This window comes from Sceloporus undulatus, chromosome 1, assembly GCF_019175285.1.
Source record: "Sceloporus undulatus isolate JIND9_A2432 ecotype Alabama chromosome 1, SceUnd_v1.1, whole genome shotgun sequence".
NCBI classification, from domain to species: domain Eukaryota; kingdom Metazoa; phylum Chordata; class Lepidosauria; order Squamata; family Phrynosomatidae; genus Sceloporus; species Sceloporus undulatus.
Window position 1 is genome coordinate 79,583,934 of NC_056522.1, and position 24,607 is coordinate 79,608,540.

Consider the following 24,607-nt stretch of genomic DNA (forward strand, 5'->3'; position numbering starts at 1 on the left):
ACCCATCTTAAGATATATATCCAAGAAGTTACTCATTTCAGACAACACAAAAACAAGCAGAACTATGTTCAAGTGGCTCAGTGCCATGGGATGCTGAACCCAACTGGTATCAAAATTGTTCAAGTATCTATGGAATGCTACACTGATTACTGCCAAAGCAATTCCTGATAGAAAAACCTTGGCTCTAGTTAGCTCCTTTGTTAGCAGGTTTTCAAAATGGTTGGAGTGTTGTTGGCATACAGCCAACACCATTAGATAGTTGCTAATGGCCAGAAAGAACATTGCCCAGGGAGCCACTCCTGACTAGGACTTCAGGAGATCAGCTGCCACTTTTTGCACACAATTAAAAGAATAAAAAAGCTTGAAAACAGAAGCTTGAAATTTCTTCTGACAGAGAAACGAGGCTGCTAAAGAACCAATAAAAAGATACAAGTTGAAAGAAAAGACAGAAAGAAAATGTACAAGGAGAAAGGATTAAAATAACAGACCATTGTGGATGCTGGTCAAAAAACACAGCAGATGAGGTTGGAAGAGAAAATTTCAGAACTTAGGACTCTAAAATGATATGAAAGTCTGGATGCTCCTACTTCAGGAAAAAAAGTATACCTCCATATAGTTAACAAATCTCTACCAGACTATTCTCAGGATGGCTTATTTAAAGTCAATACACAGACTTTCATCAAATATTTGAAAAATGAATCAAGCAGAACTGTTGTGTATTTCAAACTGAAGTTCAGACCTATGTTTCTACAGATGTTGATGTACAGCTCCAATTCTTCATCAGAGTCCTCTACTAAGTAACCTCCTGAAGTCTTAATCAAGGGATTCAAATCACGTTTCTTCAAAGCTTCATCAAATACATAGCAAGGCACCTAGAAATTAAACACACTAGTGATATACAAGAAGACAATGGGCCACTGCACGGATATTAACAAACACAGTTCCATTTTTCAAATAGATATAGTCATTTCAGCATATCCAGGCAACAAGATCTGGCCAGGGGAAAAGGATAATACACACAATGATCATCTGGTCACTGCAGAAATGCCTGTGTTAAGTCTTCTGGAAATAATAAAATATGTCTTTATGACTGCATACAGAATTTTATTTTATTGGACCCACCTACAGCCAATCTGAGAGTACGATGTTTAAGAATATGCAAAGCAAGAAGTTAGGCTTCTAGTATCCCACCAATCCCAACACTACTGCGTTGCTTCCTTGCTGCTAAGAACATAAATATTACTGGTAGTTACAACTAAAGGAAACCAAATGAATCAATTATTGAATGCCAAATCAACACTTTTATTAATCTCAATGATTTCTGCCTAAACATTAGGAAGAACTTTCTGATGATCAGAGCTGTTGGACAATAGAATACACTGTTAGAAAGTAGTGGATTCTCCTTCTTTGGGCATTTTTAAAGAGAGGCAGGATGGCCACCTGTGTTTGTCTTTGATTGTGTGTTCCTGGATAGTCCTCGGGGTCTCTTCTAACTCTGATTCTAATTCTCACTAAACTGAATGCACAGAATTACAATAATACATTTTTGTATGATTGCCTCAAACATGCATTACCTCTTTTGTGGGTATGAACAAGTCTTTCTTGCAAGCAAAAAATGTCTTCCACTCAAAGTAGTGCACACACTCACTCGATGTCACAAATTCTGGAGAACCCTAAATAAGAAATCAGTAAAAGAGAACATTTGCTATTTCACATTCTGACAGAAAGTTTCAGCCAATTACTGAAACAGCTAACAAATTTTAAAAGAAACTAAAAACCCAAAGATAGAACAGGAGCGCGTTTAGTGGGTCATTCATTGTTGAATAATCTTTTGTAGATGAAACACTACTTTAACACAAACACTTATGGGAACTAGAACGTGGGAAAGCATACACACATACCAGGGACCATAGAAGTCAGAAGAACAAGCAATTAAATCATTTGAAAAGCACAGTACATCAGGCACTGACTACTCACTAAAAATCACACCATAGTAATTTATCACTGAAAATATTACACCTTATAAGAAATCATAACTAAGCTTCTTCATACTCAATTTTGTCTGAAAAAAGTGGTATAAATATACTAAATATTTATTAAGAAAATGTATCCATTTTTAAGTCTGCAGAACAGATTTTGTAGTAATACCTGTATATATACTGTTTTTTCCATTAACTTTTGGAGCAAATTTAATATTTCTTAATGTATTTGCATATGCATATATATTGCTACATAATATTTATATTGGTATTCTATCATTAAAGCATCATTAAGCAATGTTTTTAAATGGAAACATCTGCATGTCGATGAAAAACATTTCAGTAAAGTATAATTAATGAACATTCATATATTATGGAAGAGCACAGATGTATTCAATGACAAAGGCTGACGGAATTCCACAAGAGCAAGACTTCACTAGAGAGTTCTTGCAAACACACCAACATTCTTGTATTTTTTGAGCCCTGGTGGCGCAGTGGTTAAATGCCTGTACTGCAGCCACTCACTCAAAGCCACAAGGTTGCGAGTTCAAGACCAGCAAAAGGGCTCAAGCTTGACTCAGGCTTGCATCCTTCCGAGGTCGCTAAAATGAGTACCCAGATTGTTTGGGGCAAATTAGCTTACAATTGTAAACCGCTTAGACACTGTTAGTTCAGTATGAAGCGGTATATAAATGAAGCTTGGGGGTTTTGGGGGGGGGGGGGTTTGGGTTTGTTTTTTTTAAACAGCATGATATTTAGCAGTAATGGCATACTAACTAGAGTCTTCCCACAATAGAAATTGATGTTGCTTCGGAACACACGCTGAGAGCCTTGTGAACAAGAGTTTGTAGTGTTGAACTCCAACAGGTATTTAGAACTTCTCATCATTGACGAGTCACCTACAAAATAATTACAAAAAATGAATGTTATACCTTTTAGGTGATGACTTCATAAGGTAGCTTACAACATAAAAATAAACACAAATTAAGAATAAAAAATACCAGAGAAGCCAATGCAAAACCAGCATAAACCAGAAAAAGCAAAAATCAGCATTATGATCCAAGATGTGACACTATGAAACAAGTTTCTCAACATATGCTGGTCAGTAAATATACACAGTTATTAAAATTGAGAAATCCCAACTGAACTCCAGGATCTAGAGACAAGTACTGTTGATGGGAAACTTGTACAATCCACCCCAAGGTTATTAGCACACATACTCTAACAAATTTTGTATATTCCTTGATTAATCTAAATTAGTGACTGTTGATTCAGATAGAGGTGGCAGAAGTTTGAGAATATCTAAAGTAGACTGTAGGCTATATTTCATAGGAAAGAATTTGCAAACCACCTCTGAGTATTCCTTGCTTTAAAAAATGCTATAAAATGCATTAAGTTGCAGCATACGTCGACAGACGACTTTCAGGCATGCACACCCACCTGCACATATTAAATGCTGCATAGAATCTCCAGTGAGTTCCACACTTCCGTCCTCCAGATGTTTTGGACTTCAGTGCCCAGAATTCCTAACTGTTGTAGCTGGAGCTTCTGGGAATTGAAGTCCAAAACACCTGGAGGACTAACATTTGTGAAATCACTGCTCTAGGCTAACTGCTAATAAAAGCAATGTCTCAACAGTGTTCAAGGGCTCTAACCCAGGACGCAGTTAGAATGCAACAGTCTTCCTGAATCCAAGCAGATTAGCACTTGGATGGGAAAGCCATCTGAAGGGTTTGTCAAGTACTCTATTTTATAGGGGACTGTAATGTATTTCAAGGAATCCTTTCTATGAAGAGCTGCCTTTCAAAGGCATAAACATAGGGAACCATAAAAGGGAGAACAGGGGCCTTGAAGTTACCTACCAACAAATCCTTGCAGTTTGCCGAGGTAGGTATTCAGCCCGGTCAGAGAGCTTTGGTGCCTCACCAAACTACAAATCTCAGGATACAGTCATGACAGTTAAAACTGGTGTTAAACTGCTTTATTTCTGCAGTGTGGCTATACCCACAGGCTTCTGAATTCACCTTACAATTAAATCTAAAAAGTCTAGCACAGCTGTCAAGAACTCTAGCACACCTGCCAAGAAATCATCCTGAATGTAATGTACTCCTGAATGTAATACAAAATTAGGGAAGCATTAATTTATATTTGAAGTGATGGTCCAGATATTAGATAGTAACCAAAGAGAAGTTTACAGTCATTACTTACCTTGAATGACATAACAAGCAATTTACCATATATTCTTAGACTTTACTACCTGCTCTTGACAAACCAGTGAGACTAATGACACTTCTTTTGACTTAAATCCAATGCTTAGATTTGAACACATGCCAAACTAAAACAAAACAATAACAACAATTCAAAAAAGAGAAAGCAAGAATGATGACCTGACCTCAAGGGAGAGAAGTCTACTACAAATATAATTTAAGAAATTATGCTTAATTTAACTTTAGCATTCTCATTTTTACTTAAGAATACATGAGAATTTCTTACAAGTTATTTAGTATTGTTTTATTGACTCTAAATTTAGTGTTTTTATCAAGCCTAAATGTGCTGTGCTATCCTATTGAACTTTCAGTTTTCAGAAAAGGTAATTTTGTTTTTGGCAAGCGGGGGGAGAATGAGAAATCCTCCAAATTGCTTCAAGATTGCTGGAAGTTTAAATCCTTATCTAAGTGCACTCCATTAATGTGGAATGCAAGACAGGAACTGGCTGCACACCCAAAAACATTCCCAAGAATCTCTTAGAGAGCCAGAGATTCCACTATAAAAATAGTCAGAAAGGGAGATGGAATAGATAGATGGACAAGTTATTTGATTCTGTCTAGTCCAAGGAACCTCCTTTGATGTACCAACCGAGTTATGACGGCTTTGAGCATTTGACTTAAGCAGCCATCAATTTTAAGCATATGTTATTTCCTAAGTCTGCTGCTTATAGTCTCAGGAGCAATTTAATGTTTTTATGGAATGTCTAACACACTTACCAGCTCCACATACAAGACTCTGCCAAGATAAAAAATTATGCCAAATCTCAGGACAGAAAGAGACTATAACTACATTTAAAAACCAAAAAAATTGCAACTCAGAAAGTGATAGTTTCCAAATATAAAGCAAACAATTAGGCATATGCATTTTTATGTAACAAATATAGAAGCATTCACAGATTAATTGAAAATACACCAAAAGAAAGGCAATGTCATGGCAAGCCAAGATGAGCTCGAGGAGGATGAGCCTCCTTCAGAGCAAGGGCTGATTGAGGTTACGCCAGGTGTTAGTTCTACTCTGCCAAGTCCCAGCTGTGCTTCCCCAGCCCCAGAGCAGGAGGTCCAACCAGGTCCTAGTGCTGAGGAGAGGCCTCCTATGGTGCCACAGCCTAGTGGTGACTCTGGAGACAAGGCTTGCCTACAGGTGCCTTCTTATCAAGAGAGACGGGCCGAGAGTGCTTGCAGGCGCAGATCCAGAAGGATTGCAGAAAGACAATTAGCAAACCAGCCTCAGGTGGCTTGAGGGAGAGTTTCCCTGATTTAAGTGGGAGAGAGGCGTGAGTTTGTTGCATGAGCCCTTAGTGTGATTGCTGTTGCTCTAGCTCCTGACATCTTGTTACCTTGCTACTTTGTTACCTTGACCTCGGACCGGACCTTTGTTATCTCTTGGCTATTGTGACCTCGGACTGTTTTGACCACGCTGCTTTCTGGCTTCCTGACTTCGGCTCGTCTTTCGGTACGCTTGACTTTCTGTAACCCCAACATCGGCTTGTTTCCTCGGCTTGCTCTTAGACTGCTTCTCCACAAGGTTTGTTTTGCTTACATGTGTTGGCTGAAGGCTTGGTTATCAGCATAAGTTAGAGATTGCTGGCAGCAATCCCGAACAGGCAAGTGGAATTCATGGACCATTCGACTCATGAACGATAACAAAGTGGAGGATCTGGAGACTTCCAGATTTGTTAGGATAACAATTCTCATTATCCCTGTTTACTGCCCATACAGATGAGGCTTATGGAAACTGGAGTCTAATTATATGTGGGACATTAGGTTCTCCATCCCAGTGCATAAAAAGGGACAAATAGCTAAGAAGTTAAAATCCTTTCACCCTGCCTTCCAGAAATACTCTTGTTTCTATTTGACAGCATCTTCTTTTTTTATCTTTATTGAGAAAATATATACATACATACAAATCTTGACATACAACATATAACTAACAATAACATACCAATATACTAAATAGTTATTCACCTATTATTACACCTTCCAAGATTCCTTTAATAGACCTGATTACTTAACTCACATGGAGGTTCTAAGTAAAAGAAAAAAAAACTTATTATCTCTCTCTTCTTTAGCCTATCCACTAACATTTTCCCACTATCTATTACTATTATACATTGAGTAACGAACATAGTTACTTGTGCAATTGTATCATCAATCATTAATAAAGAACGAAAAAGAAAAAAAAGAAAAATTTCATAGATCACCTGGTATAAACTGATTTCTTCCAACTAATCAAAATTTATTCCAAAATAGATGTCAACACAGTGCCATTCTTCTATTGCTTTGTCTACTGGCTTCTCACGCAGAGCAGCATTTAACAAATCAAGATTTCTAACTTCTTTCAATTTAAATAACCATTCTTCTATTCTCAAGGATTGTGTATTTTTCCAATATTGAGCATATAATAATCTGGCTATATATAAAATCTGTAACCATATATAAAATTAACTTGGAGAACTTCTTCTCTGTTTCTTTTTCTAATTTATTAGTCATATTTAACAGAAAAAGTAATGGATCTAACAGAATATCCTTTTGTAACATCTCAACTATTTTCTTATGTATATTTTTCCAGAATACCTTAGCTATCCCACACTTCCACCAAAAGTGAAAGAATGTTCCTTCTTGAGAGTGGCACTTACAACATTTGGTACATCCCATATTATATATCTTAATTGATCTTAGAAGGGGTCATGTACCACCTGTACAGCATCTTAATGTAGTTTTCTTTAAAGTTTTGACAGGCGGTACATTTTTTAGTTTTTCTCCAGGATTTTTCCCAATCCTCCAGTTGGATGGGGTTCCCAATATCCTGAGCCCCACCTTATCATTGAGTGTTTGATGGTCTCGTCCTCTAAATTCCTTTCTTTTAAAGATTTATAATATTTGGAAAGATGTTTCCCTTTTTTTTCTTCAAAAATAGTGTCTAAATCATTCTTAACATTAGAAATTCCTGTTTTATCTAAATCAGTTTTGAGTCTACTATTCAACTGATGATATAAATACCAATCAATGCCAAATCCTGATGCTATTAACTGATCTCTTGTTTTTGTAGTGATTTTATTTGTGTTGTCCCAATCTATCAATTTGATAGAGATGTCACCAAGACCTTGTACAGGATAGCCTTAAGACAGCAATTCTCAACCTCTCCTCTGTGGAGCCCTAAGAGTTCCACCAGTCAAAAAGGTTGGCAACCCCTGCCTTAATTAAAAACAGAAAATGTACAGACTGGAGGGGCAACACAACTAGGCACAGCAAGGATGGTTACAATGGAAAAATGAATGAGTTCATGTCACTAACAGCATCTAATGTGGCCCACCTGTCAACAAACCATTTTCTTTGAGAAAATAATACCTCAAGGAGCTTTCTGAAGACAAAACAAGAAACAAACAAAAAAAGTGGGGAAAAACATGAAAGTAGCAACTTCTACAATGGATAAACTACCACAGAAAAGGACCCAAATCACTGGCAACAGGATTCCCAACAGCAAGTGTAGTTAACTACCTGAACCTTTACATTTGTTGTTGTTGTGTGCATTCAAGTCATTTTCAACTTATGGTGATCTTAATATCATGTAGTTTTCTTGGCAAGACTTGTTCAGCAGAGGTATGCCATTGCCTTCCCGAGGATGAGAGCAAGTGACTTGCTCAAGATCACCCAGTGGGTTTCATGGTCCAGCAGGGAATCAAACCCTCATCTCTAGAGCTGCAGTCAAACCACTACTCCACGCTGGCTCTCTGACCCTTTACACATTGCCTGATTATATCCACTCCATTTAATGGAACAAAGAACTGTACAGACTGGCACCATTTTATGGCACAAGAGAGGTATAGGATCTATATAAGGAACAAGAGTAAAATATGAACATGGAAGAAGCTGAAAGACTATATCTAACTGGGATATGTAAGTTCCATACAACTCTTTGGTAAGCCTGGAAATACTATTTCTGTGCCACCTTTTAGCTACACCAAGACAGAAGAGGTTTAGACAGCTAGAAATCATTACATGGTAGCAGTTCTATAACTCATGACTGCTTTTAGAAGTCCCACTACTTAGACATAATACAGCACTGGCTCTTAGGAAAGAAGTATCTCACACAGGAGCCTCATCTCAAAACATTTGTGTGCAAGAAAAGAATTTTCAGAAAATTACTCAGTGCAAAAAAAATTATAGCACCCAGATGCAGAAAAGGGTGGCCTACCCAACACAGACACACAAAATCTTCTCTTAAGTAAGCAATTATGTGGTGCTTGTCTGATGTCCTTCCATAACAATTTTATAAAAAGACATTGCCTACTCTGGTCAGCTAATTTTCCTCCATACAAGCAAAAGCCAAAGAACTGAACTTCAGTTTGTGCTTTCAGCTGTTTCTTGTTCATCTATATTACTTGACATTTTGCTACCTGATAGTGGACTACATAAGGCTACCTAACAGGTTCATAAGAAAGATATGACTTTATAGATATGACCTATAAAGCCCTAAATGGCTTGGGCCCAGGATACCTGAAGGACCGCCTCTCCCCGTACATTCCGCCTCGCACTCTCAGAACGTCTGGGCAGCAGCTACTGAAGGTGCCTGGGGCTAGGTTGGCCTCCACCACTCGGAGGTCGTTTTCCATAGCTGCCCCAGCCCTTTGGAATGCGCTGCCCACAGAGCTCCGCTCGTCCACCACCCTGGCCCAATTTAGGAAGGACCTCAAAACCTTCCTATTCCAACAGGCATTCCCCGAGTAAATATCCTGTGGGCCTCTCTCCTCTTTCGTGGCCAAGAGGTTGGGCTTTGGGACTTTACTGTTGGTTTGTTTTTTAAATATGTTTTTATCGAATTGTTTGTATTTTAATTATGTTGTGAGCCGCCCTGATCGGAGGAAGGGCGGCATATAAATAAAAATTTTATTTATTTTATTTATGACTAGCACTTGGAAAAGTTCATTTCTGGACTACAGCTCTCAGAATAGTTGTGCTGACTAGAACAGAGCTATGGGTTACATTTTATTAAGCTTCTAATTTTTGTTGGTCACTGCCATCCAGTTCCTTCCACTGACTCTGGAGAGGAAGGAAGGACTAATAAGGGCTAATTAAATTCTTGTTCCTGGAGCAAGCCAGATTAAAGAAGTTAGAAAAAAAAGTTGGAGAAAACCTAGCAATTTCCTAGCATCACCTAGGCATAGGCTGCCTACACATTAAGAGTATACCAGAATGTGCAAGTTAGCTTTTAGACTACAGCACCCACAATGCCCCAGTCAAAATGGTCCGAAGCCATACTGGCTGGAGATTCTGGAAGCCTAGTTCAAAAAGCAATTTTTCTAAGTTCTGTCCTGCACAATATCATCTATGTATGGAGGAAAACTAGAGATGAAATTATTCTCACTGCAAGGAACACAAAGTAAAAAAAATCAATATAGAGCAGTTGTCTCCAACATCATGCACAGCAGGTCCTTTTATACAGCAATTGCTGTCATCCCTGGCCACCGGTTAGCACAAGTGGTGGTGGTGGTGGTGGGGGGGGGGGGTTACAGCCCCAAACATCTGGAGGCTCTCAAATTGAAGAAGAATGGTCTTGTGAAGCCACAGAATATAAGGAAACTAGCAAATACACAGAATTAGTTATGAAAATGAGGTCAGATTTTTTTAAAAAAAATATCAGCTTTTTAGGACATTATAACCTTTTAGTAGCAGTCCTCTGTTTAATCTCATCTGAAACCTTAAGACCATGTGCCTTGAAGTCAACAGCATGAACATATGACAAACCAACAGCAGAACAGAAAGTCTTCAGCACAAGAGGAGAAATACCATATACAAACAGAGAAAGTGACAGACGGCATTATGTGTATTGAATTCCATATAATACACAAGCCTTTGGACTCACCTACTGAGAAATAGGTTTTGCTTTTTAAGTCATATGCACAAATAGTACTGGATCCTCCGCATTCTGGGGCTTTACCACAAAGGTTTATTTTATAATGTACTTTATCAGGATCAACAGCTTCCCACGTGTAACTGAAAAGGAGAAAATAGATACAGTTAATAAGCGTTGCTGAATTACATTTAACACTGTTTTCAGCTGAGGCTATTCAAATGGATCTTAAGGCCACCAAACTTTCCATTCACAGCTTTCAGCTGAAGACATTTCAATTGCATTGTTGGCAAGAACAAACTATAGATATATAGAGGTAGACTTCATTGCTGTTCCTTTGCAATAGAACCATTTTAGGTTGGGGGGGGGGTTAATTTTCATGTAAGTCTTTTTTTTTCTGTTTGCAAACAAACAGCACAAACCAACAGACCCCTGCTTTATGCTGTGGAAGGAGCTATCCAAGGTTTCTTAATCAAAAAGGAATCTTTCAAATCTCTACCTGTATATTTCATGAATTTAACATGGAATCTTTTAAACATGTGCTTTATCACTACACTATAGCTCCCTGCCCCAAATGTCACAAAATACAACACTGATTTCTAGAAGACATCTTCCCATCTAGCCTAATTCCTACATCATTTCTGTGGTGTTAGTGATGCTACTACACTAACTTACCACCTGGACATAGATGCTAGTGATCAAAGGAAAGGTTCAGAAGCAAGTTATTCAGAATTGATCAGAGATTAGGTAGATTATACAGATCCATTTCAAAATGTATACTTATTAAGCAACTATGTGTTTCTTAATAATATTTCAACACATTCACACATGGAAGTATGTGCATTCTCTTGAATGCTACCATTCTTATAATTTCATCTTTGGGGTTTTGATAATACCAAGCTCATTTTTTCCATGAGAAACCTCTATAACCGGAGTAAAGTCTAAGATGACCAAGCCATTATGTGTCTCAACCACAGACCCAGACAGCTGGAAAACCAAACAAACAAAAATTTATTTACTTTGTGTTCTGGACACAAAGTAAGCTCCAGGAAAAGGGATTCTACCTCAACATTAGGAGGAACATCTTGACAGTAAGCGCTGTTTGACAGTGGAACACATTCCCTCGGATAATGGTGGAATCTCCTTCTTTGGAGGTCTTTAAACAGAGGCTGGACGGCTAACTGTTGGGGATGCTTTGATTGTGATTTCCTGCATGGCAGGGGTTGGACTGGATGGCCCCTGTGGTCTCTTCCAACTCTATGATTCTATGACATCTCATTCAATTCTATAAATAAAAGCTGCATCCACACTGCAGAAATAATCCAGTTTGATACCATTTTAACTGCCATGGCTCAATGCTAAGGAATTCTGTGAATTGTAGTTTGTTATGCCACCAGAGCTCTTTGACAGAGAAGGCTAAATATCTTACAAAACTACAATTACCAGAATTCCATAGCACTGAGCCATGGCACTAAAAGTGGTGTCAAATTGGATTATTTCTGCAGTGTGGATACAGCCAAAGCCGAATGTTTTGCAAACTGTGTGCTTATAACTTCCCTCAGCTTTCAGGTCCATATCATCTGATTGCCTATCAGTTGGAACATATTTAGTATGAAAAAGACACAACACCAACTAATAGAAAGAGGTGCTAAATTACATCAATGCAAGTTTACAGTTTTCATGGCCTACTTTTCATTTCAGCAACCACCATGTATTTGGCCTACACTGCTTCTAGATCTCTGTTAAATAAATTGAAAAAGATCTGGTCAACTGACTTCCCAAACAATTATCAAGTATTTTAAACCTAGTTAATCTTGTTAGACCAAGGATGCCCTAAACAACAACAGGTCTAATACATATGTCTAATTTGTTAACTGCCAATTCTACATATTTGGACTGACCAAAAGTGGCATTTGGCAGACTTTGGCAACTCCCAAGAGATAAGCATCTTGCATGGTACCTCCAAACTCAGTGCAACAGCACAATCCCCTGCCTCACTCACATACTTGGAATTAGGAAGGGGCTTAGGAAATTGGTTGAAGTCAAGAGGTGTCTTGCAAGTGCCACACAAATGCTGAGACCATTATATCCTTGTAACTTGGGAGTTGAAACCAGTTACAAATCCCAAGTCAAAAGCAACATTCACACCAGTGTGGTAATATTAAAAATAGCCCTAATTTAGCCATTAAGCCTCCAAGTTAAAATTACCAGCCTCTTAAGAAGTAGATGGCAGTACATTCCCCATCGCACAACACTGTCTACCTAAGGTATCATTTAGACCTTGGAATTCCACTGGGTTGAGAGATGAGACTTGCAGAGGCACAGACGGACCCACAGGAGTTCTGCACCAACACTCATGAAGCACAATCCATCCCAGCCAACTACTTCCTTTTTCACACAGAAGCAATACATGTACATTTGCTTATTGCAATACAGAATATGTACAGTGCTACCTCGGGTTACGAAATTAATTCGTTCCGCCGTTCCGTTTGTAACCCGATAATTTCGCAACCCGAAAAGGCTTTCCGTTAGCGCTGGAAAGCCGCTAGCCGCGCTTTGCGTTTGAATTTCGCGCCGAAATAAATTTCGTAACCCGAAAAAAATATCGTAACCCGGAACAGTTTTTTCCAATCTAACTTTTTCGTATCCCGGAAATTTCGTAACGCGATCATTTCGTATCCCGGGGCACCACTGTACATTTGATTACTGGAGATTTGAATGCCAAAGTTGGAAGCAAAAAGGATTCGAAAACAGTAGGCAGATACAGATAAGGCATAATAGATTTTTGTGAAGCCAACAACCTATTCATTGATAAAACATTTTTTCATCCAATCAGAAAGGAGGACTGGGACACTCTATGACAATAAAAATAACACAGTTCAAGACCAAGAAGGAATAAAAAAAATGGATGCAATACACAGAAGAGCTATATAAAAGAGATGACAGAATTAAGGACACATGGAATGAAGAGCCATATGAAGATGAATCCCAAATTCTAAAAAAACAACGTAGAATCTACAATAAGAGAAATGGCAAAAAACAAGTCACCAGGAACAGTTGATAATCCAGTTGAGTTGCTGCAATCCACATTGACAAAGTCAACTATAGTGCTAACTAAAATATGTCAACAGATATGGAAAACAAAATGATGGCCGACAGACTGGAAACTATCAATATACATCCCCATCCACAAAAAAAGAAGATACAAAAGATTGCAGCAACTATAGAACCATAGCACTAATATCTCATGCAAGCAAAATTATGCTCAAAATTCTACAACTCCAGCCATACATGGAGAGAAAAATCCCAGAAGTCCAAGAGAGGTTCAGGAAAAGAAGAGGCACTAGGGACCATATTGCAAACATACAATAACTAATGGAGTGCACCAGGGAGTTAAAAAAAATCAGCATGTGCTTTATAGACTATAGAAAAGCCTTTGAATGCATAGATCATGAAAGGCTATGGTACATCCTTAAAGACGTGGGAGTGCCAACACATCTGATAGTCTTGGTGAGGAATATGTACTCAGGACAAGAGGCTACTGTCAGAACAGAACATGGAGAAACAGAATGGTTCCCAATTGGCAAAGGGATCAGACAAGGCTGCATCTTATCACCCTACTTGTTCAACTTATATGCAGAACATATTGTAAGAAAAGCAGGCTTAGACACAGAAGAAGGAGGAGTGAAAACAAGAGGAAGGAATATCAACAATCTGAGATATATAGATGACATCATAATACTAGCAGAAAACCTCAAAGACCTGGAACAACTACTAAGAAAGATCAAGGAAGAAAGTGCAAAGGCAGTTCTATTGTTGAACATAAAGAAAACAAAAATAATGACCACAGAGAACCTACACAAATTTGAATTAGACAACTAAGAAATAGAAACAGAGAATTCTCATAACTGGGATCAAATACTGATAGAAATGGAGACTGCAGCCAGGAAATCAGAAGAAGATCAAGAATGGGAAGGACAGCTATGAAAGAACTAGAGAAGATCCTAAAATGCAAGGATATACAACTGAGCACAAATGTCAGAATCTTACAAGCCATTGTATTCCCTATTAACATGTATGGATCTGAGAGCTGGACAGTTAAGGAGGATAGGAGGAAAACCAACTAATTCAAAATGTGGTGCTGGAGAAGAGTGCTGAGAATCCCATGGACAGCCAAAAAGACAAACAAATGGGTCCTGGAGACGATCAAGAAAGAAATCTCCCTAGAAGCCAAGATGACAAAACTCAGTTTGTTGTAGGAGTATATCACACGGAGCTTTTTGGTGGTGGTGTGGCTCAGTTCCAGCTCACTTCCGAAGTGACTGCACTTCCAATGATGCGGTTTCATGTCATAAAGTGACTGTTTTATCAGACGCCATTGATTTCTATGGGAGCCCCTTGCAAATTGCTTCAGCAGTGTTTCTGAAGTCACCCCTCATTTTGGTAAAAACGGGGGGGGGGGGGTGACTCCAGAGAATTCGCTTCCAGGCTGCCTTCGATTGCACTGCGATTTGTTCTGATGTGGAAAAGCACTCCGATGCCACCCCCTTGGCCCCTGAGTCCTGCTCTGTCATTCCCCTCCTCCTCCTTCATGCCATCTCCTCCTCTCTGCCAACCAGCCGATCCCATCATCCCCTGCGTCCTCCTAGACCCTGATCTGCTCCCCTCCTTCAGCCTGCCACCAATCCCATCATCCTTGCCTTCTCCTAGACCCCCATCTGCTCCCTTCCTTCCACCAATCTCATCATCCTCTGCCTTCTCCTAGACCCTGATCTGCTCCACTCCTTCACCCTGACACCAATCCCATCATCCCCTGCCTTCTCCTAGACCCCGATCTGCTCCCCTCCTTCAGCCTGCCACCAATCCCATCATCCCCTGCCTTCTCCTAGACCCCAATCTGCTCCCCTCCTTCAGCCTGCCACCTATCCCATCATCCCCTGACTGCTCCTGCATCCCAATCCTGGCCCCAGGAACCCCAGTGACCTATCTCATCATCCCCTGACTGCTCCTGCATCCCGATCCTGGCTCCAGGGACCCCCAGTGACCTATCCCATCATCCCCTGACTGCTCCTGCATCCCGATCCTGGCCCCAGGGACCCCCAGCAAGCTAACCCATCATCCCCTGCCTTCTCCTGCATCCTGATCCTGGCCCCAAGGACCCCCAGCAAGCTATCCCATCATCCCGACTTCTCTTGCATCCCGATCCTGGCCCTAAGGACCCCCCGCAACCTATCCCATCATCCTCTGCCTTCTCCTAGACCCTGATCTGCTCCTCTCCTTCAACCTGCCACCGATCCCATCATCCCCTGCCTCCTCCTTCACCTCGATGAAGGATGACAGCTAAGGAGGGGGGCAGGGAAGGAGGACAGCGTCCAGAGCCCCACTGAGCATGCCCAAGGGTGCCGATTCGAATCCTTGAACCCTCAAAGTATGCTCTGGTGTGGTAATACAATGTGCACTCACTCCCCTTTGCTTGAGTCCACATCACATGACTTGCCTGGAATCGAAATGACTTCGCTTGCCCCTCACTTCGGAAGGACAACAGAAAGGCAACCAGGTGTGGAAAAACATGACGTTTTAACCTCAATCCGAATTGCTAGAGAGGAGTGACTCTGGATCTGGTGTTAAAAAAATCACGCTTTGCATTGCTAAAACAGGGGTGACTGCGGATCTGAGCTCCCCCCCCCCCCCCCCCATGTGTGATAAGGTCCGTACTTTGGACACATCATGAGAAGGCATGAATCATTGGAAAAAAAATAGTAATGCTAGGAAAGATAGAGGGAAGTACAGTGGTACCCCGGGTTACGAAATTAATTCGTTCCGCGGTTAATTTCGTAACCCGAAATACCTTCGTAAGCCGAATTCCCATAGGCGCTAATGGAAAAATAGCTCTCTGCTGCCCTCCGGTGGCGGAAAATAGCGCCGCGGTTTTTTCGTAACCCGAAGAAACCTTCGTAAGCCGAAGCAATAAATCCCTATGGGATTTTTTCGTATCCCGAAAAATTCGTAACCCGGCGCATTCGTATCCCGGGGTACCACTGTAGAAAGAGAGGAAGGCCACGTGCAAAATGGATGGACTCTATTAAAGAGATCACGAGTATGAGTTTGCAGGAGTTGAGCAAAGCAGTGGAAGACAGAGGGTCTTGGAGATGTCTCATCAGCAGGGTTGCCGTGGGTTGGGATCGACTCGAGGGCAGTTAACAACAACAAAAACATTTGCTTTAAGGGAGGTATTTTGGAAGTTCAACCCTGCGCTCATTCAATTGAGTGGAGCTTTGTAAAAGACCTCTATCCACTAGGAAAAGCTTCTGCTATTTCTACATAGATGCCTTGTTTAATCAGAAGTACCATATGTTCAATCTGTATCCACTCCATTTTGCACTTCACCAACCATTTCTTTAAGTGGCAAAGGGCAACTACTTGTAATCAGAATGATCTGTTGCTATGAATAATCAGCATCATAATGAACAGTTATAAATTATGAGAGGCATATTTACATAATATTTGATCAAAATATTTAGTAATAAAATTTATTCGGTCTTTGACCAGTATAAAAACAAGATCACAACAAACAACGTAACTGTTAAAGGTTAAAATATAAACTTATGATAAACTATACTTGAGAGTATCCGAACAGAACATCTACACAGTAATAGGATGTCCATTTGTCAGATGAGGGCGCAATTTACAAACAATATAACAAAATTTAGCCACCTTATAGGATACAGTAGAATCACAGTTATCCAATAGGAGGCGTAAATAAAAAGAATCAGTATTACCTGGAAATTTACTCTGTAATGGAGTAATCAATTGATGTCGGATGTCTCTATAAAATTGACAATAAAGGAGAACATGCTCATTGGTTTCAACAGCACTCGAACCACATGGGCAGAAACGAAATTCAAAAGGTGTTTTTTTAAATCTACCTTCCAACACAGCCGTGGGCAACACATTGAAACGTGTCAGGGTTAAAGCCCTTCTAAACTTAGGGAGGGTAACATGGAATAGATATGGAGCTGGGGAAGAGACCAGAATTTGAACACTGAACATAACATATTTTGAGAGGGAAGCGGAGTCCGCGTGTCTTTCTACGTCTAGGATTTTTTGTTTAATAATAGATTTAGCTCTATCGGCATCATGCTTTAGAATTTCATTTTTGTTGAGACCTAACTCATTCAATTTCTTAAGAAGAGATGTTTCCCAAGGAGATTTAAAAGAATCCAGAAAAATTAAATTTGTCAAACCTCCAGGGGTTTTGTGCAATTTTAGCCAATAGGTAAGTATACTAATCCACAAACTAGATTCTATTTTAATAGTCCCAGCCTCCCTTCTAAGGACAGCTTTCAGGACACAATGGGCAACCTGGAAAATTTTCCTAAGGAACTTAGTTTGCACACGTTCAATTACATTGATGTTACTATACAGCCCCAGTTGGGCTCCATACAGGAGTTGAGGGCTAACCTTGGCATTAAACAGTTTGATTGTGGCTGGAATAACGTGAGCACCTTTGGTGAAAAAAAATTTAAGAATAGCCATTATGGTTCTTTGGGCATTACTAATAACAAGTTCTGAAAGGGCTGTTCTCCTTCCAGAGGTATGAAATACAATCCCTAAATATTTGAAGGTCTTAACCTGCTCAATGTGTTGTCTATCCAGTCTCCATTGTCTCAATTTAGGACGGTGAGCAAAAGTAAGAATCTTGGTCTTGGAGGAGTTAATTATTAATTTCTCCTCATTACAGTACAGAGCAAGAGAATTTAGGGCTCTTTTAAGTCCAATAGGAGATAACGAGAGAATAACGACATCATCTGCATAAAGCAATGAGTTAATGTGCTTATTAGCCAGCTTTGGGGGATGAAAGGAAAGATTATTCAAGGCAGAAATAAGGGAGTTAATGTAATAATTAAATAGAGTGGGGGCCAGGACACATCCTTGTCTTACACCCATCTTGACAGGAATTGCCTTGGAAACATGTCCTTGGAGGCTGCATCTAACCTTAATATTAGAATTTTCATGGATCTTTATAAGAAGCAAGAGAAGTCATTTATCTATATTAGTGCACGATAGTTTCCCCCACAATCTAGATCTATTGACTGAATCGAAGGCGGATTTAAAGTCTATAAATGCCGCATATAACGGTTGACCATGATGAAAGTATTTTTCAACAAGATATTGTAGTATCATTGCATGGTCCATAGTGGATCGGCCAGGCCTAAAACCTGCCTGTTCAGGCAACAAAATATCTTCAGACTCAAGCCAATCTAGAAACTTATTTAGGAGGTGTTTTGTATACAGCTTACTCACCAAGCTTATGAGACTAATCGGTCGAAAATTAGAGGGATCGGTTCTAATGCCTTTTTTGTAAATCAGGATTATGATGGCCAATATTATATAATATTTAATAAAGTACCTCTAAATATTATATTGGTCAAATCTTGAATTTCAGAAAACAACAATCTAAGACTTTCCAGGTCTCCCAAGGCAGGAAAGCAGCAGAGAACAGGGCACATAACAGGTTGCCATTGTCACTGTTGAAAAAACATGAAATTACGTATAACTGCACACTGCCACACAAACAATAGATGTGATAAGGGGGGTTGATTTCAAAGTGTTATTATAGCGGTTCAGAAAGGTAATCAAGCTGTCCAAGTTTCAGTAATTTACAGTGTTTCTTTTTCTGCTGAAAAAAAAGGAACTAGTGCAATCTAACAAACAAAAATGGCACTTTTATTAAGAACTACTGTAATTGCCACTGGTAGAGACAGCTTACTTCAAGTCTTCCGCTGGCCTTAATGAGATTATTAAACCTCTAATCCAAGGGTAGGCAATGTGTAAACTTTCCAGATATTGTTGCTTGACTACAACTCCCATGCCCTTCCTCTTTGGTTATATTGGCTAGGGCTGATGGGGGTTGAGGTCAACATCTGGTGGCTACATGTTGTCTATTCCTGATCTAGACTCTATCAGTCGGTGGAAAATTTTAAGTTTCCATGCGTTTAAATAAATGTATACCATACATATAGCACACTTCCATTCATCTGTCATATTCTACTTTACATGACTGCAAGGTTTGCATTGCTCTATGCTTGCAAATGGCAAGAGCTAAGCAGTTCATTAGCACAGTGAACGTACACTGCAACACTGTATTGCTTCACTAATTCAAGAATTAACTAGTATGAAAGTGAAACACCGCCCTTTTGATAAAGACTGTCAACTACAACACATATTAATCATACAATAAAGCACTGTTTCAAAATTCTAGCTTTTTGAATGGGTGTGCATGCACATGGCCCATTGGAAAAGATGGCACTTGAAGTCCCGTGGTTTTTGCTATCCAAAAAGCGGGGGGGGGGGGGGGGGGGCAAAATGGATCCTTCACAGATAGCAAGGGGGGGCTGTAATAATCTTTTGGTTCTACATTGGTTAAGCTTGCTTCTTGTATCTATTGCAAAAAATATATATTTCACACGTTTCAAATTCAGAATCTTCTCTCGTACACTACACTACTTCTCTCATAAACTATGAAGCCACCAGAAAAAACGCTCCTGTCAATAGCTCTTTGGGACCATTACCAAGGCCTGCTTTGAGAGCGGGCCATCCAGTTGCTGTGGTCCCAGGCAGATTTGCAGCCCGATCATGGCTGGTGCAGCCAGATGCCACTCCTAGCCACTCACCCATCGGCTTCACCCCTTAGTAACAGAACTTAATTTATCTTGGAAAATTGGCTTAGGCTGTGATCCTACACATCCAAGCCCCACAAAAACATCCTATGAAGTGCCCATCAGATGCTTTAAGTCAAATTTAAGAGGATGATGAAGAGAGGAATGGGGAACATATGACCTTCCAAGTACTGAAGTGCAGCTTTCATCACCCATTACCATTGACTATCCTGGCTAGGCTTACTGGAAGCTGTTGCCCAACAACTAGATGGCCAGAAGTTTCTCACCCCGAGTTAGGTATGGACCTCTGAAATTATGTTCATCACAAGCAGATAGAATCCCCTTAATAAAAAAAAGCTCCATGATGACAATAAGCAAGAAAGGAAAGCTGCTTGCATGCAAAGAAAATGAAAGAGAAAGCTTGCAGTTTAGGTTTCATTAGTCTGAGGTGGAGCCTTATTAGAGCTGCAAGAGTACCTGTCGCTCATTAGGCTAATATAGTCTCAGTTGAGACAGCACCTACCTATTTAACCTGCTTACTTTTAAAAGAAGGCAATTACTGTAGAGACAACAGAAGAAATACTCTCATCCTGTAGGTTTAGATTCCTCAACGTTACCTTGGAACCTACCATTCAAGGGAAGTGAATGTTAATATGACAAGATAAAACATCCCCGAATCACAGCTGTAGAGTTAAAAGGGATCCCAAAAGTTAACTAGTCCAGTGCTTCTTAAGCTATCTGATTTGGGGGACCAGCCATTTTCTTTTTCCTGTTTGCTAGGGACTGGTACCATATTTGTGCCCATTGGCACTCCCCAGGAAACTCTCTAGGGACTAGCACCAGTCCCTGGACCATCATGTTTGAATAGCATTGTTTTAATTTTTTGGCATGCCTAACAGATAGGCATCCAACTTCCACTTTAAAATCTCTAATGACCTCCATCCTTAACTGAAGACATCCATACTATGTTCTGTACTCAAAGAAGTCCAGAATGTTGCATGTTAAGGAAAGGGCATAGCTTAGCAGTCAAATACATGCTTGACAAAACTGTGGCTGACTTAATATAAATAATACTGAACTAGATAGACAAATGGTCTAACTACATAAGTCAGTTTCCTATGTTTATCTAGCTCTGCATTAGACATGGCTGGTGGCCAAGCCAGCTTTCTGCATTATCACTGACAAATTATTCAGAAGCTACTTTATGTTTTAGACACATCATGAGAAGACATAAATAAAACCTATTATTATTATTAAATCACCAGAAAAAAACAATAATGCTAGGAAAGATGGAAGGAAATAGAAAAGAGAAAAGCTGCATGCTAGATGGATGGACTCCATCATGAGTATGAGTGTGCAGGAGTTGGGCAGAGCAGTAGAGGACAGGGTTTTTTGGAGATGTCCCATCATCAGGGTCGCCATGGGTTGAGATCAATGCAAAGGCAGTTAACAACAACAAAAACTTATGTTTTATAAAAAAATGTACTTTCCATCACAAACTGACATAGCATCTGCTGAAGCTGGAAACAGAACAGGTTTTACCCGCTGTTTACATTTGCAACTGCACAGGTATATGCAATCCATTTGATCTCACAGGTCCAACCTACTAAACAAGTGATATACACAGACAATACTAGTTATACCTGCTTCCAAGAAAGCCTAGGCCAAGCATTTCAGTACAATTTTGCAACAACATTCCTCTAAAGGAAATTTTATTCAAATGTTTTTGGCAAAGCACAATAGCTTGCATTTAAAAAAGCCCTGTTCCTAACTAACTAGAAATAACAAACAGGAAACTAACTAGGAATAATAGACAAAGAGTAAAGAAAGAAGGCCATTACCTCTCATGTTTGTCATTGAACACACAGCTTCAACATTTACATGTCGGAGTAATGCCCCCTTGACAAATTCCTTGCAGAGTTTTTCCTTTCATGAAATAATCTTTCAGCTTATACAGTAGCACATTCTCTGCATGGGTCATATGCTATAATAACTTCCAGTACTTACTGATAAACTCCCATAGGTAGATGGATTTTAAAAACACCTATCCTGTCCCCTAGAGAACAGACTCGAGTTGCAATTAAAAAGGCAGTCTTATTGGTTTTGACATAAATATAAAACATTTAAACTAACAGCTGTGACAGGCACCACAAGACAAAGGAAATTACTCCAAAGGACAGAAGGCCAATTGGAGAAGTAAATAAAAGGTGTTTCATAATCTTATGCTCAAGATGAATTCATAGGCATAATAGCTGTGTTAGTTTGGAGTATCAGAATGCAAAGGACTCTTCTAGCACTTTTGAGACTAACTGAGCAAAAGAAGTTGTAGCGTAAGCTTTCCAAAACTAAGGCTGGTCCCACACTGCAGAAATAAAGCATTTTGACAACACTTTTAATTTCTATGGCTCAATGCTTTGGAATTATGGGATTTACAGTTTGTTGAGGCAGCAGAGCTCTCACTGACAAGGCTAAGTAACTCACAAACTAGAAATCCCAGAAGTCCCTGTCACTGAGCCATGGGAATTAAAGTGGTACCAACCGCTTTATTTCTGCAGTGTAGCAGCAGCAGTGTGGTCTAGCAGTTTGAACATTGGACTATGACTCTGGAGACCAGAGTTCAGTTCCCTGCTCTGCCACAAAATTCACCAGGTGACCTTGGGCAAGTTGCATGCTCTCAGCTGCAGAGGATAGCAAAGGCAAACCCCCTCTGAACAAACCTGGCCAAGAAAACCCTGTGATAGAGTTACCTTTAGGCTCACAATAATAAGGTGGAAATGATTTGATGGCACACGACAACAAAGCAGCAGCTTCAGTCTGCAAAAGCTTATGCTACAACTTTTTTCCCTCGGTCTCAAAGGTGGCACAAGGTCTCTTAGCTTACCGAAGAGGAAGTCAGGAAATCTTGGAATTTATAGTTTGTGGCATCACCAGCACTCTCTGGCCAACACCAGGGCTTGCTAACCAAGAAGGGTAAATGTCCCACAAATCTACAAATCCCTGGATTCCAGAGCACTGAGTTATGGCAGTTTAAAGTCCCTTTGTTTACTGAAGAGGAAGTCTTCATCCCTACCAAGAGAGCGCCAGGCATTGTCCCCACACAACACTTTATGTATGAAGTAGCAATTCAGTCCCTTGTGGTTTGAGTAATTATGTGACCCAGTGGTTTGAACACTGGACTGGGACTCTGGAGGAGACCAGGGTTCGAATCCCAAGTCTATCAGGGAAACCCACTGGGTAACCTTGGGCGAGTCACACTCTCTCAGTTTCAAAGAATGGCCATGACTCAAAGGCACACAATATTATCAATGGCTTGGCAAGCTTGGCCGCCTCTTCCTCTTTGGTAAGCAAAGGGACTGCTCTGGAATCCTGGGATTTGTAGTTCTGTGGCATATTCAGCCTTCTCTGTTGGAGACCTTCTGGTGCCACAACAGACTATAAATCCCAAGATTCCTACACTTCCTCTTCAGCAAGCAAAGGGACTTTTGCCATGGATGAATTCTATGGATTTCTTGGATTTGTAGTCTTGTCGGGACCTTTAGCCTTCTCTGTCAGAGAATTCTGGTGCAGCCACAAACTATAATTCCCAGAGGGACTTTACCTGCCATGGGCGAAAGCTCTGGAATCCTGGGATTTGTGGTTTTGTGGGGATATTTAGTCTCCTCAGCCAGACAGCTCCGGAGTCACCACAAACTATAAATCCCAGGATTCCCCGACTTACTCTTTAGTAAGGTAAGGAACCTTGCGATGGCTCCACGCTCCAGCGATTTGCAGTTATGTGGGATATTTAGCCTCCTCTGTCACTCTGGTGCCCATCGTAAATTATAAATCCCAGCGGAGCTTTTAACAGTCATGGCTGCATTCTATGGACATTTGAGACTTGTAATCTTGTGGGCAGAGCTCCTGTGCCACCGCAAACTACAAGTCACAGAGAGATGTTAGCTGCCGTGGCTGAATGCTCTGGGATATGTAGTTTGGGGAAATACCCAGCCTTCTTTGCCAGAGAGCTCTGGTGCCAATGCAAACTACAAATCCCAGAGGGATGTTAACTGCCATGGCTGAATCCTCTGGGATTTGTAGTTTGGGGAAATATCACTCACTTGCACAGGTTCTGGTAACGGAAGGTGTCCTGGGCCGCCGCCGCCGCCGCTGCTCCTTTCTGGGGGAACTGGAGGAGAAGGAAGAAGAGGAGGCGGAGGAGGGGAGGCCGCAGCCGAGGAGCTCCATGGAGGGGACCCATCTGGGGCTCTGACGGGCGTCACTTCGCAGACATGAGCGAAGGAAGCCAGCAGCAGCGCCAGCCGAAAGGGAGTCACGTGACTCTTCTCAACTGCTGCTGCCCCTCCCTTTGCTCGCGCTCCAGGGCCGCTCAGGTGACCTGCCCCGCGCGCGTCACGTGCTGCGGCAGTCATGTGAGGCCGATGGGGGGAAGAAGGAGGAGGACAACAAGAGAACGGGGCGGGGCTGAGCTGATTGGTTGCCGGCCTCGTCCAATGGGAACCCCGGAGACAAGCTGGAGTTTTCCAGGCGCGTTGCGCGGGGCTCTGTGATTGGACGAGGCGTTGCTGCTGCTGCGGCGTCGCCTCTCAATCTCAGCGAGCGCAGCTGGGTTTAGGAAAGGGTGGTTTTGTAACTTTTGTAGGCCCAGAGAGCCTCGAGAGAAGGTGAAGGGCGGAGGTCCCTCAGCTGTGAAGCTAATCTCACCCTTTTGGTTCTTACAGTGAAACATTCACACGTGCGAAGCACCCACGGAGGCCTCGTTTCATAAAGAGCCCGGGGAGTGTTATTAAGTACTGACTACATAAACTGAATACTTAAAGGCGCTCCCTGCTCTCCTCCACCAAATAAACCACG

The 24,607-nt window shown here is 40.8% G+C and overlaps 1 protein-coding gene across 1 annotated transcript in view; it reads right to left on the bottom strand.

Moving 5' to 3' along the window:
• IGF2R (insulin like growth factor 2 receptor) overlaps positions 1-24,111 on the bottom strand; it is a 114,135-nt gene extending 90,024 nt beyond the window's left edge. The window contains 5 exon segments of the mRNA XM_042462758.1: positions 740-872; positions 1,575-1,673; positions 2,757-2,878; positions 10,110-10,240; positions 23,854-24,111. Of these exon segments, the coding sequence (XP_042318692.1) occupies positions 740-872; positions 1,575-1,673; positions 2,757-2,878; positions 10,110-10,240; positions 23,854-23,993 (625 nt within the window). The 5' untranslated portion in view covers positions 23,994-24,111.
• Positions 24,112-24,607: the final 496 nt, after the last annotated feature.